The 16899-nt window shown below is 41.1% G+C and overlaps 1 protein-coding gene across 3 annotated transcripts in view; it reads right to left on the reverse strand.

Annotated features, from left to right (window-relative positions):
* Positions 1-16899, reverse strand: part of Cd96 (CD96 molecule) — a 76143-nt gene that overhangs the window by 18654 nt on the left and 40590 nt on the right. For all 3 annotated transcript variants that reach the window (XM_050149013.1, XM_050149012.1, XM_050149014.1), the window contains exons 7-9: positions 14330-14420; positions 12122-12310; positions 7228-7320 (exon numbers count right to left, since the gene is read on the reverse strand). In XM_050149013.1, the coding sequence (XP_050004970.1) occupies positions 7228-7320; positions 12122-12310; positions 14330-14420 (373 nt within the window). The remainder of the gene's footprint in view (positions 1-7227; positions 7321-12121; positions 12311-14329; positions 14421-16899) is intronic.

Below are 16899 nucleotides of genomic sequence, written 5' to 3' on the forward strand. Positions count from 1 at the left end.
TTGCAGTACGATAGCAGCAAACTGTGTTATACACGTGGCTCTGAGTAGAGAACACTGTACAGTGTCCTCAACAACACCCTTGCAGTACAATAGCAGCGGGCTGTGTTTACGCATGCGGCTCTGAGTAGAGAACGGTGTGCCAGCTTCCAGAGTGCCTCGATGTTAGAAAAATTATCTTAACCACTGAGCTATCTCCCCAGCTCTGGGAAAATTTTTAACTGGATAAAATGAATAATGAATTTTTTTGAAAAAAATGTGTGTGGTAAATAAATTGATGCATGGTTTACAATTAGTTCACATGCAGAGATGTCCACAGCGAATGTTTCTGCAATGCAGCCCAAGGAGATTCAATGTCATGTATTCCTCCATGGAAACTGCCATCGACAGGGGAGCTCTTAGGAGATGCCTTATGCTACTTGGAGATTTGAATAGGCAGCAACATCAGAAAGGGAAGACCTGGGATGGGGAGGATCTCAGCTCAGTCATGTGTATTGACTTATGTGAACGTTTCTGAACTCATTCAGAGCTCAACATCTTTCACAGGCAAAACTCTGGCATTTGTCAAGGGCTTAGAGCACAGGAAGCCCCCAGGAAACAAAAGAGTCAGTGAAACCTGGTCTCTCTGTCCACACAGAAAGTGGTCAGGTTTACTGGTCTTCCGCTTGGTTTTTGTTATCTTTATTGGTCTGTACAACTTTGCATAGGTCATTGAATAAATGAGTCATTTACTATGGGCCTTGAACCACAGGGAAGTAGAGTTGAGTCCACCTGGGTAAACCATTGTTTTCTAAGTAAATTCAAACCACTCTCCTTCCTGCGGGTTAACACGATGGCTGGGGATTGAGGTCCGCTCACAAGCCACAGCCACACCTTGACCAGTCATAGTCAACCCCCTGCAGGCACTCTTTGTCCAACAAACATTTGAGGGCTCGTATCTCTTAGGTGCTGACCTTGAAATTTGGAAAATTGCTCCTCTGCAGCCTATGTTCATGGAGGAGACTTGAATGATTAGAGGAGACCTGGAAAGGACAGGTAATCAAATAAAGAATCCAAATCTGACAGCATGTAAAGCTATGTGTTCTCAGACCGGGAATGCCAGGGGAGAATTGGACCAGGGAAGGACAGGTGGAAACTTCCCTGCATTCCGAGGCTTAGTAAGCCTATCTCAGGGTATACATGTATGTAATTACCAAAATTTTAAAATGATATTTTTTAATCTTTAGTCTCTACATGCAGTTTTGAACCATTCAGATTGGTAATATTCTCAGCATGCGAATGGGGGCAGTTTGCTTTAGTCTCTTTGGTTTCCAGGCAAAGACCACCTCCCAGCACAATAAAACCTCTTGCTTTCCAATAATTGATCTTACGTTATGACACACGCTAGGCAAAAAGTATGAAAACCCAGATGATAGAGAGTTTCTGTGTTTCCTGGCTGTTTATTTTTCCTTCAATGTGAAGACTTACTGTTATTAAATTCTGCAAGCGTTCAGACATACATCATCATGATTGTTGTTTCCAGGAAAAAAAAATAAGCAGCCACTTCTTCCTATTTGTTTTGTTTACCCTAGTTTAGAACCTTCCATGAGGTTCCAGTCCATTTCACTTTAACTCTTTAAGTGCATCCCACCTGAAGGGAAGCGGTCCATTTTTAGAGTTTCTGTGGATATTCATGTAGTCTGGGTTGAATAGAGGGGACAGAAGAATGCTCTACAAAGGTTAGTTCTGGCTGTTGCCACACGCCATCATGCCAACTGCTTCTTACCCTCCATCTTTGTTTGCTTTCCCGGGGACTGACCCCCTGCTTCTCAGAGAAAGCATAGATGGGTAAAATGCCAGTGGTTCCCCAGTTTGGTAACTTTTTGAAAATTTTATAAGACAACTGCCCAAGCATCCATGAGATGACGGTGGCCAGTTTTATTTTCCATAGCCTAAACTGCCTAGATTAGATTAAAGCTAGCCTGTTAAAGGAAGCCCTTTCTTACTTATTCCTTCTGTCTTCTCTGTTCTCCATGTTCCCTGAGGGAGGGGTCTAAGCTGGGAACAAAAGGCTGGAGTCAGACCAGGGCATTGTGAAGCTATTTCCTTGTCTTTGCCTCACATAGTCATAAAGCACAAAGTCAATTCATGTCAGCCCTCTGCGGCCAAGGCAGACCCATGCTTGCAGAAGGGATAGAGGGGAAATTCTGGACTAAATTAATTATTTTTCAAGTTCCAGCACTTCATTTGACAAGACTTTTAAATTATTGATATATGTCTGCTCTAGTGGCTGAAAAAGACCAGACGACATTTATTATATGAAAATCACCCCCCAAAGGGCCAAGTAATTTGTCTGAAATTTCTTCCAGCAGCCAAGAAACTATTCAACAGAGCTCATTTGAACAGAGAATGATGGAGAAAATAATTTTTTTCTTTTTTTTTTTTTTTTGCTATCCAGTCCAGCTTATATAATCAACCAAGTGCAAGAATAAAAAAGATTTGCAAGTTCAGTCAGAACGGCGTGGTTAGTCAGGCCAACTCATCCAAGACTTCCCTTGTATTCCAGGGATATTGCCTGAAAATTAAATTATTTTCCATATCACAGTGTTTTCACTCAGCCTTCCGCTGTATCACTATAACATCTACTGGATGTACTTGGATCAATCTGTCAATTTCCTGCACAAACGTAGAGTTTCTCTCCATCAGCTCTCCCCACCCACAGCACAAAGGGTCCTTAAAGGTGGTACTGAGAATCTGGGCCATACTGACACATTACAACGAGCCTTATCCGTCCCAGAGGTCAGGCTGAGGTGTAAACTGACCCTGAGGCTGGTGTGAAGGAGACACTCACGGAGATGTCCTAAACACACTCCAAAAATCTAGTCACAACCTGCTTGTCTAACATGTTAAATGAAGGGCTAAGAGGACCATATACCACCGGATTATTGGTCTCAAAGGGGTTCAAGACCAACTCAACGAAGACAACAGAAAACAAGGAAGAGTTCTCCATCTATGTGGTACAGTTGCAGACAGGATAATTGTTAGTAATTTTAAAAATTGGTCACCTGGGACTGGGAAGGTTGTTCAGCAGGTAAAAGGGCCTACTATACGATCCAGGGTGACCCGAGTTCAGTTTGTAGTGTGGAGAGCAGAAGAGAGTTGACTCTCAAAATGTACCCCACTCTCTGAGCCGCCTTGCTGCCTCGGGATTTTTCTAGAACTAAAAGAGATCATGGCATTTTTGTGAGCATGATGTTGTAGAGCTGTACCCACAACAAAGATTGTAGTAAGGTGATGGTAGGCAGAGGCAGAGCACGGAAGGGCACTAGGAAGATGCAGAGCATGGAAGGGCACTAGGAAGACACAAAGAAGGGAAGGGTGCTCTTTCCTCTGAATTATTTCTAACAAAAAAGATGTGAGTTCCATTCTTGGGAGACTAAATTTCTCAGGAACCTCTGGTCCAGCAAAGAGAAAGATTAATGCAGGTGTTCTGCGTGAGCAGGCACAATAACAACTTCACATGAGCAGGGATTTATCCACCATAAAAGGCATTTGTACTGACAGAAGCAGTGGTCTGACTACCTAGGCTCCTTTCTGACTTGTCAACCTTCTGCACGACTTTACTTTTGCCATGTAAGTTCTTTGTGTCTCAGTATTCTTTCCTATGAAGTGGGTGGTAATAACTCTTTGAGTTTGTGCTATTGGCAGAATGAAATGAAACAATGTATTTATAGTTGAGAATAATTCCAGACGCACTGGGAGAAGTCGACAAATATCAGGGACACAGTTCAGCTATGTGACACAGCCATGTCAGTGGGGGAAAAAATGGTTAGGTAATTGCTAGGAGAAAGCCGGAAGGCACTTGTGTGGCAGTATTCTAACAGCCTGTCTTTGTCCCCGTGTTTAGTCAGGCAGTCCTGTGTCACGAGCCATTTCCCCCCTAAAAATCATTACAGGAACCATCACCCTGGGGAGTCTGCAGGGAACCCCACACCCATAATTATGTACTATTGAGAGATCCTGCCCCACACCCAATTAACTTATCTGTTAGCAGAATGCGCCTCACATTCCAGCTATCCAGGGAACCAGGTGTGGCAACTTGTGACTTCTTGGCCTACCTGTCCAAATGTAACCTCTTGGCCTACGTGATGAACCTGGCCTACGTGACCGGGACCACGCGGCGAGATCCCGTGCCCTGCCCACCAAGTCCTCATCCAGGGCCTATATAAACAGCAACCATGATCCTAATAAACGGGGGCTTTGACAAATCTGCTTAGCCTCATTCTTCTGTCCTAGCTCATTCCCTTCCAGGTAGCGCCCCTCCGTGACCCTGGAATAACTGATTGCAGGGTGGGTTACAAACCCCTAGACTGAGTAACCCACCCAACGCAATCGACAGTCCTGGTGAGGATCTGCTATATGACCCTCCATTTCCACAAATGCCTTGTTGAGACTGCCATCAACATAGGCCATTGTAAATCAACATCACCCAGTCTTTAGGCTGCCTGCTCTTGCAGCTCCCATTCCACGCATGTCACTTCCTCTTTCCTTTTCCTCATATGCCGAGAAGCCACAGAGACTGCTGGCATCCAGATCACTCTAAACTCACAGCCCACTGTTTCAGCTCATCTTCACCTGGCCCCATCACACCTCTCTCCCCACCGGTCCTTATGACTCCCGCCTCTCTTCTCAAAGATGCCTTCGGTTTATTTACAGCTGCGCTGAAGATGACAATTTTAGTTTGGAGCCCTGGTTAATTTCTGTGCATAACTGTTAAATAAGTAATAAACGTTTTAAATAATGAAGTTTAAAAAGTGTTAAAAGGATAATAATTGGAAGACCCATTTTGCGTCTTTCTTCCAGTTGAGCCGATCCCTCTTTCTAGACAGAGTGCAGCCTTCCCCAAGCCTACTGTATGCTCACCGTGGCATGCTGAGCATTGCTGTCAGAGTTGGTTGTGGTGGTGATAGTAACAGTGCTGGAGAGATGAGCCCAGGGATCTACATATGTCCATCAAGCTTTCTGCCTCGAAGCGACACCCTAGCTCTCTCTCCTGCCTTGCTCCTTTTCCATGTCTATATATGGTAACACTGGAAACTCATGGAGTTGCCATCACTCCCAAATCAGCAACATCCTCTACCTCCTTTCAACTCTCTGGGACTCCCTTGCTCTAGAACCCAGTGTCTTGACCCGCTGATGCTTGTCTGTGTGTCTTCCTTCTGATACCATCCAATAATGCATTTCCCGAGTCTGTTCTCCATCCCTGTCTGGCATATTTATTTGTAAGTCTGTAGTTCTGTTGCTACCTCCCACTCATTCCCCTGTTCTCTGCCTCCCGGACATGATCATCTGCTTTCTTCAGGCCAGCTGTTACCACATGAGGAACAGGCCAAGGGCTGGAGTCAGAGCAGACCCGGTATTGTGCTCTAAGTGTTCAGAGTAGGAAATCAGATGGTGAGAACCAGATAAGTTATTGATGAGGGCTCAATATCAAAATCAATGTCAAAGGGTCAAAGGACCGGGCAGAGACATAAAAATAGGAGGCAGAGCCAAAGGGTCTGTGGTATTGTGGGCAGAGAGATGAGAAGCAGTCCAAGACTCATGTAGCAGACTGGTATAAATAGAGCCTCTGTTACCACTAGGTGCTGATCACGTTTAGTGTCTCAGTGTGCTGCTTGGAACAAGGGAAAGGATATTTGTGTTCTCCGCTATGAAAAATAAGGAAGGAAAACAACATTGCATTTAATATAAAAAAAAACTTTTAAAATGATACAGCACAGTGACTTATATTTGATCACAAGTCCTACTCTTCCCTTTAAGAGATGGAATCCTAGCCTTTCCCCTGAGAATATAGTTGTTTCTCATGGAAAGAATGAAGCAGAGGTGACCTGCAGTGTGGGAGAGAATGACATTAAAAGGCTACTTTTCTATAGCCATTATTTCTTGAAGTACTTTGTCAGGAGGAAGCCAACAGCCATATTAGATGCAGTCCTACTGAGGGCCACGCAGTGAGCACTGAGGCATCTTGTTTTGAGAGCGTGCTTGAGCTCAGATGTACATGCTATTGTTCCAGCTGATCTTTCAGATGACTGAAGCAAAGGGCAATGACTCAAACTCGCAGCTCTTAAAATCCTTAGTGTTGTCCAGCTGTGGATTCCAGGCTCCTCGAACAATTTGGGATGTTTTACAATGCATTAAGTACCAAAGTAATTTTTCACACAGCAATGTACAAATGATACATAGGGCACTGCAGAGGTTTAAGATATTATCATTATTAACATTATTATTATTATTATTGAATATGCTGATATTTGCTGAGTGGAAATGTCTGTTGTAATTTATTGGCCTTTGAAAGTGGTAGCTATAAAAAAAAAAGAAGGGTGATGACAAAGAGGAAGGAGAGGGGAGCAGGAGAGGGAGAGTGTTCTAAAACACCAAGAACCAGGACGTGAAACTTCTGATGGTTGGTTTGCAGGCATTTTTCACCTGCCAGCCGCTTCTCACTTTCTGCAAGGTAGCTGTGTGTGACAGTGACTGTAGGCAAAATGTAAAAGGCTACCAGCTAAAGCAATTGTTCATTCCTGCGGACTGCTTTTGTTTTATTCCATTTTCCAGCAAAATTGATAGTTTTAATTAAATATGAAATGAAAGCCATGCTTCTACTCTAAATATACTTTAGTTTTTTTTTTTTTTTAATATTAGAGGTCGCCATGGATCTCTAAATGTACAAAGGCCGTGGGCATCAGGATTATGCCTTGTTCGCATCAATACCAACCTCTGAGACTCCCTGCCATGCATGACTTTACCATAGCAACACTGACCAATGGCTCCCACTGTTAATGCTGCTGTGGATGGGAGGGTTGAACTCACAGCACTCACTAGCCATCCTGGTCAATTAATTTGAGGACAGATAAATTTAAACATAACATGTTCAACTATTTTAGACACACAGTTTCCCCATTTGCAACCACTTTTTTAAGCTCCCCAGTGAGAAGATGTCTTGGAGGACTGCCAATTTACTATTTAATAATGAATACAGAATTTAAATTCCTCGCTGAATATTTACTGACTGCAATTTGCCCATGACTTTAAGTGTTAGCTCTTAAAAACTATGAGAACAGCACTTTGGTTTATGCCAAAGGTCATAGCAAGGAAGGACATGAACCTTGCAAGTCTCCTAGTTTTAACCACCTGGTTAGTTAAAGTATTAGTAGGTTATGTAAATTAAAAGTAGTGTGAAAACGTCCTTACTTGTAGGAGACACCTTGTCATTTGGAAAAGGTTGTGTGCCCAAGGTAGATCCTGTCACACTGGCGAGGTGTTCCGTTGGGACATTCACCGAATCTGAAAGTGTAAGGCAGATGTTGATAATGGATAAAATATTGTAAGTAAAAGATATGAATTCAACTCTAAGCAGATTTGTTCATTATCTAGCAATCAATATTGAGAACTTGAGATGGACCAGGCAGTGAGATTAACTGGTGAGTGGGTGAGGTGTGGAGCTGTCTTTAATTTTCTTTAAACACTTTAAAATATTTATTTGTCTTCTTTCTTTCTCTCTCTCTCTCTCTCTCTCTCTCTCTCTCTCTCTCTCTCTCTCAATAGAAGCTAAGATGTGTTGTTTTGCACTCATTTAATTTTCTTTAACCACCATGTGCTTTTATTTTATTTTATTTTACATATATGGGAGTTTTGCCTGCATTTATGTATGCAGACATGTGCACCAGGCAGCCTCCAGGGACCAGATGAGGGGACAGGATCTCACAAAACTGGACTCACAGATGTCTGTAGTTCACCACATGTTTGCTTGGAATCAAACCCAGGTCCTCCAGAAGACCAGCATATCTTAACCACTAAGTCATCTCTCCTGCCCCTGAAGGATTTTCTTTTAATTACAACTATAAGGAGGATTGGTTAGCTTTCAAAAAAAAATATAGATGAAATAAATGTGGTAAATTAATGTTTGAGCCTGGAAGATTTTGTGAGTTTTCTAGATACAACATCACTGTTTATATTAGAGTCATTAGATCAAGAAAATGATCACAATCTTCTTGTTCACCATCTACTGTAGTGATGAGGTGAGCAGGCCTGCTTTTCATCCTGCCCAGAACCCGCACGGCTAGCTTAGCCCCAGAAATAATAACACAGAAACTGAATTCATTTAAAACACTGCCTGGCCCATTATCTCTAGCCTCTTCTTGGCTAACTTTCACATCTTAATTAACCCATTTCTAATAAATCTGTGTATCACCAGATGACTGTGGCTTAACAGCAAGATTCTAGCCTATGTCTGTCTCAGGCGGGAGAGCCATGGCATCTGCCTCACTGCCTTCTACCCAGCATTCTGTTCTGTCTACTCCACCTAACTAATTTTCTGCCCTATCAAAAAGCCAAGGCAGTTTCTTTATTTAACCAATGAAATCAATACAAAACAGAAGTCCCTCCTACATCAGTCTACAATTAGTCTCAAGTCCTCAAATGTCACACTCCCAACTTAATATCTTGGTGTTGACCATCTCTTTTCCATCTTTCATGAACCACACATTCTATCCAAAAGGCAGTGTTTCAACCCAAGGGTAGTTGACTCATGAAGACTTCCTAGTCTTTGTGCCGTTTCTCAGCATTTTCACATTTTCAAGCTTTCTCATATGAACCTCTTTAAAATTGGGGCTTCCTAGGGGACCTTCATGATATACCTCCTTCCTTTGATCTTAATGCTACCAAGAGTCTTGTCATTTTTATTGATGGGTCATGCCCCTCCAAACGAAGAAAAACTGGTTTAGATCCTCATTGTATTTACAGATGTCGATATGTGGAATGATGTAGTATAGACCATCATTTCCAAATTGTCAGAAAGACCAACATTAAATGCCTTTCTGACTGCTCTTAAGTAATAAGCATTCTCTTCTAAAATGGCATGCTGTGAAGATGGGGTGTATGGCTGAAAGATGAATGCTTACATGGTTATCTCTGTGGGATGGTTTGACAGAGGTTGTAAGTCAATGCATATAGTCAAATCCCACCCATTCTTACATTATGAATGGAATGTTTTTGGGATACAGTTATACTAATTTGCTTATATGCTGTCCATAACAGCCTTTGTGCTGTATTTCTTAATTGAGTAATTATGACAAAGATAATATTATCTACAAAACTTAAAATATTTGCTGTCTCATTCTTTATAGAGGAAATGCCAATTCTTGGATTTGAAGGTATTGATTATGTTCTGTCCCAGATTGATACAATGTAAGGCATTTATTTTTTACTGATGGACAATTTTTGTTTTAGAACAGTATTCTGATATATTTCATAAACAAACATCTTTGGAAGGTGAAGCGGTCAGTCTTGCAGTACACTTTGGAGATTTTACTATAAGATTTGCATACTGAGAAGAGCTCTTCGCCCCATGTCCAGAACTCACATAGATTTCAACATGAAATCTGAGCTCATAAACCATATGTCTGACTTCAGATTGTACCAAAAAGTAGAAACACTGCCTTGGTCTAAATAAAAATCGGTGCTGTTAAAAAGACATGACTACAGCCTAACAGGCATAGGTGATTTCCCAACACTCAGGTTTAGAACCAAGTAGGGTTGCCTCACAAACATTTGCTGCAGTGTTGAAAGGGATGGGCTTCTGGCCCTCAACAACTCTATCTTAGGCAAAGGAGTCTCTCAGAACCTCATCAGCAGCCATGAGTTTGGCCCACCAGAACATCTGAGTCAGTTCTGAGGTTTCCTATGAGGAGCTGTCAGTCCTTTCGAGGTACACCTAAGAAATGAACCAAATTCCAGGGCACATGAGATCCTTTCTTCTCAGAGTGGAGCCCCCCCCCCCCCCCGAACAGCAGAAGTTTCTTGCAGTGTCTTGTTAGAAATATAGAACTCAGCTCCCGACTTGCTAAATTAGAATCTACATTTTAACAAGGTGTCTGGGTGATTTGTGTGCATATTAGAGTCTCTATTTATGCTTTCAGGATCCCTAGAAGCAGACACAAGCATGAATTTTGGCTTATTGTAGGAAGTCACAAGGCAAGAAGTATTTGTCTGGAATCTTCCACTTAAATGCTTAGTGTTCCTCTTCTCTCAGCTATAGAGATAGCTTTTGACTTTCTCCATACCCTGAAGTAATACATGAGCGCACTTACACAAGTAAGAACACAATGATTTGTTGATTTGTATTTGGATGGGGCTAGAAAGGGAGCTATCATTTTGGAAATCAGATTTTGGGAAACTCCAAGATTTATTAGCTTTAATATCTTGCTGTGAAGGCTAAAAGTTCATTTGGTGATTAAGATTTCCCTACTCACTCAGAGTCTACACTTATGAAAGAAGAGGGACTTCTCTGTAAAATTTGAAATATAGTGTGTTTGGGGTATGAAAATCAGTATTCCTTTTTATCTTAAAAGTTTTCATTATTTTCTGATCTTGAAACAAAGTTTGGGTTGAATATCAGAATACACTGGTTTGGGGGCACATGGGAATAGTATTCTGTTTAAGAACTGAAGATCTTAGAGCCTTTAGCTCACAGCTTCAGCTTCTGCCAATGCTCAGCTCTGGCACATCTGTATGAGACATGATAAACTTCCTACTGTTCTTAGACTGCAGCCCTGCCCGTGTGCCACCTTCTAGGAAAGAGTTGTGCTCCTTCTTCAGGGAGCTGACTGAAGTTGAGTAAGGCTGTTTTCATATAAGTCCATCAAAATTACTGAATGAGTGACTCTGAATTGACAGGGATTCTTTTTCATATCTAATTATATGGACACAGTAGAGTCTCAGGGAAAATTGCTTTTGGCCCAGCATGGAATGTCACCTGCTTCTTAGTAGTGGGAAAGGCTTTGTACCAAGATATATAGTCCTTCATCTGCAGATCCAGTAACCAAGCATTGTGTCTAGGAGGCTGCCAGAGTGCAATGCAAACTGTCCCTGTATAAAAGGTTTCTGGAATAAATTAGTATATGTTTTTGGATGCGTTATAGACAACTTTTATGAAGCTAGGATAACAGTTAAAGAGGTTAATAGCTCTATAGCGCTGTAACAATTCACAAATCTGTTTGGTTTTGTCTGAGTATTACTGAATATGCAATTTGACAGCCATCCTTATAGCTTCTTAGAAATACACATGTTTGCTGTCACCACATTTCCTGAGACCACTGTCATATTTTATATAGTAAAATCTTAATTATTTTTGTATGATTCAGGGTAGTAAATTTGGTTATTCAAATTTTGTAATAGCTGGGGTGGCTGAATTTATCAACATTTTCCAGTCATAAAAGTCTCCATGTAGGTACTGTGGTTTAACCAGGGTAGTGAAGTTATTATGGTACACAAGTCATCCATCTCTAGACAGTGAGGTTACACATGCTGGGACTAATTAAATCTTCTCTGCTTTCTTTTCTTCAATTGAACATTTGTTTATTTGTGCATGTGTGCCTGAGTGCATATGTCATAGCACACGACAGAGGATCAGAGGACAACTTTCTGGAGTCTGTCCTCTTTTCTGACCATGTAGGCCCCAAAGATGGGACTCTGTTGTCACGCTTGCAGTAAGTGCCTTTACCTGCTGAGTCATTCACCAGTCCAAAATATGTTTATGACTCAGGAATTTTAAGATAGTTTAAATTTCAATTAATTCTAGGTGTTATTATTAATTTGCATGGGATGATAAACGAACCAGAATGCTAGTTGACTCAACATCATGATTAGGCTGTGGTGACTAAGGACTCTAATTCTAACACTAGAGAGGCTAAGGCAGTAGATTGCCAGGAGTTAGAGATCAGCTTGTAGTAGATACTGAGTTCCAGGCTAGTGGAGGCAATAACCTGAAATACCCATCTTGGAAGAAAAAAAAAAGAAAAAAAGATAATACAAGAAGAAAGGGTTACCACAATTAAAAAAAATACTGTGAGAAAATCTTTATAGAAAAAGGAATCATTTTTGATTTTTATTTGGAGAAATTATTTTGAGATTCTACTTACAAATTGTTTAATATTTTAAAATTTAGCAATTTTGGGTTATGTGGAGAGCTTTCTGGTATTGTACTGGTGTGGAAATAATAAAAATCCTATCCTTTACAATTAGTCATGTTCTGAGTTGGTGGCACTCTTGGCTAAGCCTTATTGACTTTGCTCAACAGGGAACTCACCCAAGGGAAGCATGATGGCCTGTGATGAGATATTCCACATTTTGTTTCTGGGGCCCGGGGACAGAGCCATACACTGAACTGTCATATTGTTGGACTGGGCTGGCCTGTTACCATGCATCCTTGTTAAAACCGACTTTACTTCCCAATATCCACTTCTGTCAGTCTTCTTATCATTCGTAACGTATATTCCTGCAGGACAGATGGAAGCGTGATTAGTCCCTGACATTTTTCTGTATTAGCCAGATGAAGATGCGGAGACATGGCATAATAAAAGTTGATTTTACTTTGTTTTGAGATAAGGATCTCTGTGTGTGGTTCAGACCGGCCTTTAACACACGACTTAACTCATCCTCCACCCCATCTGTGTAAAGAGCCTAGAGACTGGTGCTGCACCACACAGCCAATTGCTAGTAATGTAGGCTCTCAAGGAGTTGGCATTTAGCTTTGGAGAAGCAAGGTCCAGTTCTAGCAAAGCTTGTATTAACCTGTGGCAGGTGTTCCAGCCCCTGTGTGGCACTGATCCATAGTTGGGCTGTACTGTGCATTCTTTCTGTGATTTTCTTCTGACTATGGGTTCAAAGGCTTGGGGTAGATTATTTCAATGCATTAGTGACATTTAGTAATGGAGAAATTGGTGACTTGTACTTGAATTGGCTTGAACTCTGGGGAGGCTCTTCTGTAGACTCTGGCCATGGAGTAAAAAGATATCAAAGGAATATAAAACAGCTCCATTCAGTTTTAAGCTTCCCTAATGTGAGGAAGTGCATCTAGGTGTGGTTCTTGCAGAGTGAAGGAAGGGGGTGTTGAGTGGATTGGACTTCCTCCTAACTACAAATGTAGTAGATGATATGGATTCTAATGCTGATGCCCTATCATAGCCTTCTCTTGAAATAAGTTGTGTATTGATAAGCATTTTCAGTTCTAGTCCCATGAGCCTTCTCTAGAATCTTTTATCTGTCACTGTTAGGATAAGTTCCAAATTGCATGCATTGTAGCAATAAATTCCTTAAAAAAATATGTCCTCAGAGGCCAGTTCATTCTGAACTCTCACAGAGTCCTGACATTAAAGACTCTTTGTTTCTTTTGAGTCCAGGGTCTGGTATATCTCTGGATGACTTTAAACTCATTATGTAGTCAAGCATGACCTTGAACTTTTCCTTAACCTCCCAAATACAAGGATTGCAGGCCTGTGTCAACAAGCCTGGCTCCCATGAACAGTTCTTCCTGCTGATTCTGAAGCTATTAGTTAGCAAAGTATTAGTCAGCTGCTATTAGTTGTATGCTGGTGGGCTTCTGACCACATTGTCAGGCCTCTAGTGTGAGAATGTACTGGGCACGTCCTATCTGGATACTTCACTTAACCGGAAAATATACTTGTCATAACCTTTAACATATACTTTCAGGATTGTGTTGTGTTATTGTAGTGAACTGATTTTAAAGTGACCCCATTAACCAGTAACTTATCATCAAGGGATCTATAAATTCATCTACCAGCAGAAGCTGTTAATTTTAGAAATTAAAAGCAATAATTGAGCAAGAGCTGTGTGATTCAGCTATTGTTCCATGTGTTGGAAGGGAGAGTCAGTGGAAGGCCTGATGTCCAGGCGCAGATGCCCGAGCTTATTCTGGCAATGCTGCCATGGTTACAACCTATGAGAAACACTACTTTCTACTGAAATTGGCTGTGTGTTTCCTGCCCCAGAAACTAAATCCTCCCAGTAAACTTGTTCCTTATGAAGGAACCTTTTATATCCATCCCTACGGCCACACCCCCAATCCTGTCCCAAATATTCACAAGAGAAAGTGAAAGTTATCATCAATTGATTTAAAGCAGTGGTGTTTTAAAAAAAATGAACATAATATGTTAAAATAACAAGCAGAGAAGATAGCAACACTACAAAGTCAGAGATATCATTAACTACATGTTTATTTGAATGTTTTTGTTCTTGTAAAGAATATGTACTTCTGCTACACCAATTGAATGGTTTGTATGATCTGAAGAAATCAACTATACCAGTTTTATTCTGGAAATATTGCCTTCTACCCCCTTAGAGGAATCAGAAATAAAGTATTAGAAAGTGACACCTGGTAGGTGTTTTTTTTTTTTTCTTAGAGCAAGAACTAGTTTTAATGCCAAGATCAACTTGGGCACAATGCTTTCTAATTCTTGGTGTTGCCAAACACGTTCCCACAGCTTTGTTTACTCACCTTCTTCATTGCCTTGAAGAAACCTTCCGTCTACTAACCAGGTGATGTTTGCTTTGGGGAACACCTTCTTCAGTAGGCAGGTAAATACTCTCTACAACAGACAGAAAGAGGATCAGTTTCAAACTCGGAAGAAATTCCTGCTCCTTGTGTCTTCATTCCTATGAGACACTTAACAAGAAATGATTTTGCCTACCTTTCATTGTGCACAGGACACACAGGGGTTTTGCCTCTGGGGGCCTTGGCAAATTTGTGGCTAGAACCCTAGGTCAGTCTAGGAATGTCAAGACTCTACTAATGTTGCAGGAGGTTTATGGGCTCTGAGCAATAGAACTATATTAAGTTAATACTAAGTAGAAATCAAAGAGTAGAAGGAAGAAGCCCCAGAGCCAGAGAAAAATGTGACTAGATTAAAAGGGAAAGGAGATCATTTTTCCAAAATAGTGTGAAAGACCATCCATTGTGAAGGTCAGTGGAAATCATTTTAGCTAAATATATCATTTGGGGGTTTAAATATTTATTTATTTATTTATTTTAATTAATTTATTTATTAAAGATTTCTGCCGCCTCCCCTTTCCCTCCCCCTCCCACAATCAAGTCCCCCTCCCTCGTCAGCCCAAAGAGCAATCAGGGTTCCCTGCCCTGTGGGAAGTCCAAGGACCACCCACCTCCGTCCAGGTCTAGTAAGGTGAGCATCCAAACTGCCTAGGCTCCCACAAAACCAATAGGTACAGTAGGATCAAAAACCCATTGCCATAAATTTTTCATAACATCCTTTGTTTTGCATCTTGATTCTCTACAGTAGACAGTGCATACTTCCTTATGGTAGGTGACAAATATGGAACACCAAGGTGTTACATGGTTAAAGGAATTAGAAACAATCAATGGTATTGCATCCCAAGAGATTTCTTGGTAAAATATTTTGGATTGAACATGGGAGGATGGGTAGCATAGTGGTCTGAATGGGAATGGCACCCAAAGGCTCATATATCTGAGCGTTTGGTCTCCAGTTAGTAGACTGTTTAGGAAGGATTAGGAGGCGTGGCCTTGTCTGATGTGGTATATTGATGGGGGTGGGCTTTGGTGTTTCAGAAGCCCACACGGGCCCAGTTTTTGCTCTTTCTGCTGCCTGTGGATAAGATTTAAGTTCTCAGCCACTGCTCCAGTGTCTTGCCTGGCTAAGTGACACAGCTTCACACAGTTAGACAAATGCAACATAAGAGAATGCAGTACATTTTTGCATCATGAAACAAATATTCAACAGCATAAACAAATGTAGCATATTTTAAAATAGTGTTTCACAATAAGAAAGGGTTTAAATCATCTTAAAGCTTGCAGTCCTTCTTAGAGCAAAGAAAGCCAGGGCAGGAGATTAAGGCAGGATCCTTAAGGCAAGTACTACCTACAGACTCTGTCTTCCAATATTTGGTTTAAGAATACGGGTCTTATTATAAAATGCCTCTGATCTCTAAAACTGAAATGCCAGGGGGCATAATAGTCCAATCTTAGGTCAAATGCTTCAGGAAATATCAAGCACATGTGGTATTGCTGAGGAATTAGTGTTGTCCTCATTTAGAGCCTGGCTTAAATGAGCAAGAAGAGAACGATAAATCTGAAAGAAAAATGGAGTAAATATATAGAGTAATGTAAATGCACACAAAGGTGACTTTTATGGACAGGGAAGTATGGGCCTGGATTGTATTGGTAGTGTCTTTTGGAAAGTGGTTAGGATTCAAACCTGGATAGCCAAGATGGGCTCTTTAGCCAAGAGGAACAGATATAAGTTGGAGATGTTGTCCTGGAACCTGGAAGATGTTGGCAGATGATTATAACAAGCTGAGATTGACAAAGCAGAAAAAAAATACAGCCCTGACTGTACATGACTCTATATGTACATATGTATACACATACAGTATATATGGATGCTCATTTTTTTGTAGCTGGATGTATTGTTCAGAGAACTTAGCCCCACCTCCTCCATGCTGCATTTAACCACATCTCTGTGATTCATTACTGGAAAACAGTTGGCTCTTCTTAATCATTCAACGAGTTTTGGTCCACAATAGCACAAAATAGCACTGAGCTGAAATCCCCAGATTGTCTCCTTCAGTTCAAGACTGATGATTTAAGATTTTCACCTTCTTCAAGAATGTGATGGCTTCATGACTATGCAAAACTCATAGATTGCTAACAACCCCCAGGCCCTGTAATATCTGCTGATTAGATGTCTGGGACGCATCTAATCAGTTATTTCCTAAGTTAAATCCCCATTGCTGCCCCTCAGCCTAGAGCTTTAAAAAATGGTACACAATGCACCAAGCTCAGATGGCCTTCCAGGATGCAGCCCATCAGCGTCTTTTTGACTTTGCTGACTTACCAAATAAATCTTTTTCCTTGCTCCATTAATACTGTCTTTTGTGAGAGGTGAGTGGACAGGCTAAGGAGCAATTCCTCACCTACAGATGAAATACTGAATTATCACTAGTTACCACAGCTGCATTGAGACAGCACCTTGCCCAGTGGATTTGTTTGCTTTTTTTTGAACAAGTTTGAAAACATCAAGGTTTTAAATC

This window comes from Alexandromys fortis, unplaced genomic scaffold, assembly GCF_014885135.2.
Source record: "Alexandromys fortis isolate MF-2015 unplaced genomic scaffold, M_Fortis_MF-2015_v1.1 scaffold_4, whole genome shotgun sequence".
Taxonomy (NCBI): domain Eukaryota; kingdom Metazoa; phylum Chordata; class Mammalia; order Rodentia; family Cricetidae; genus Alexandromys; species Alexandromys fortis.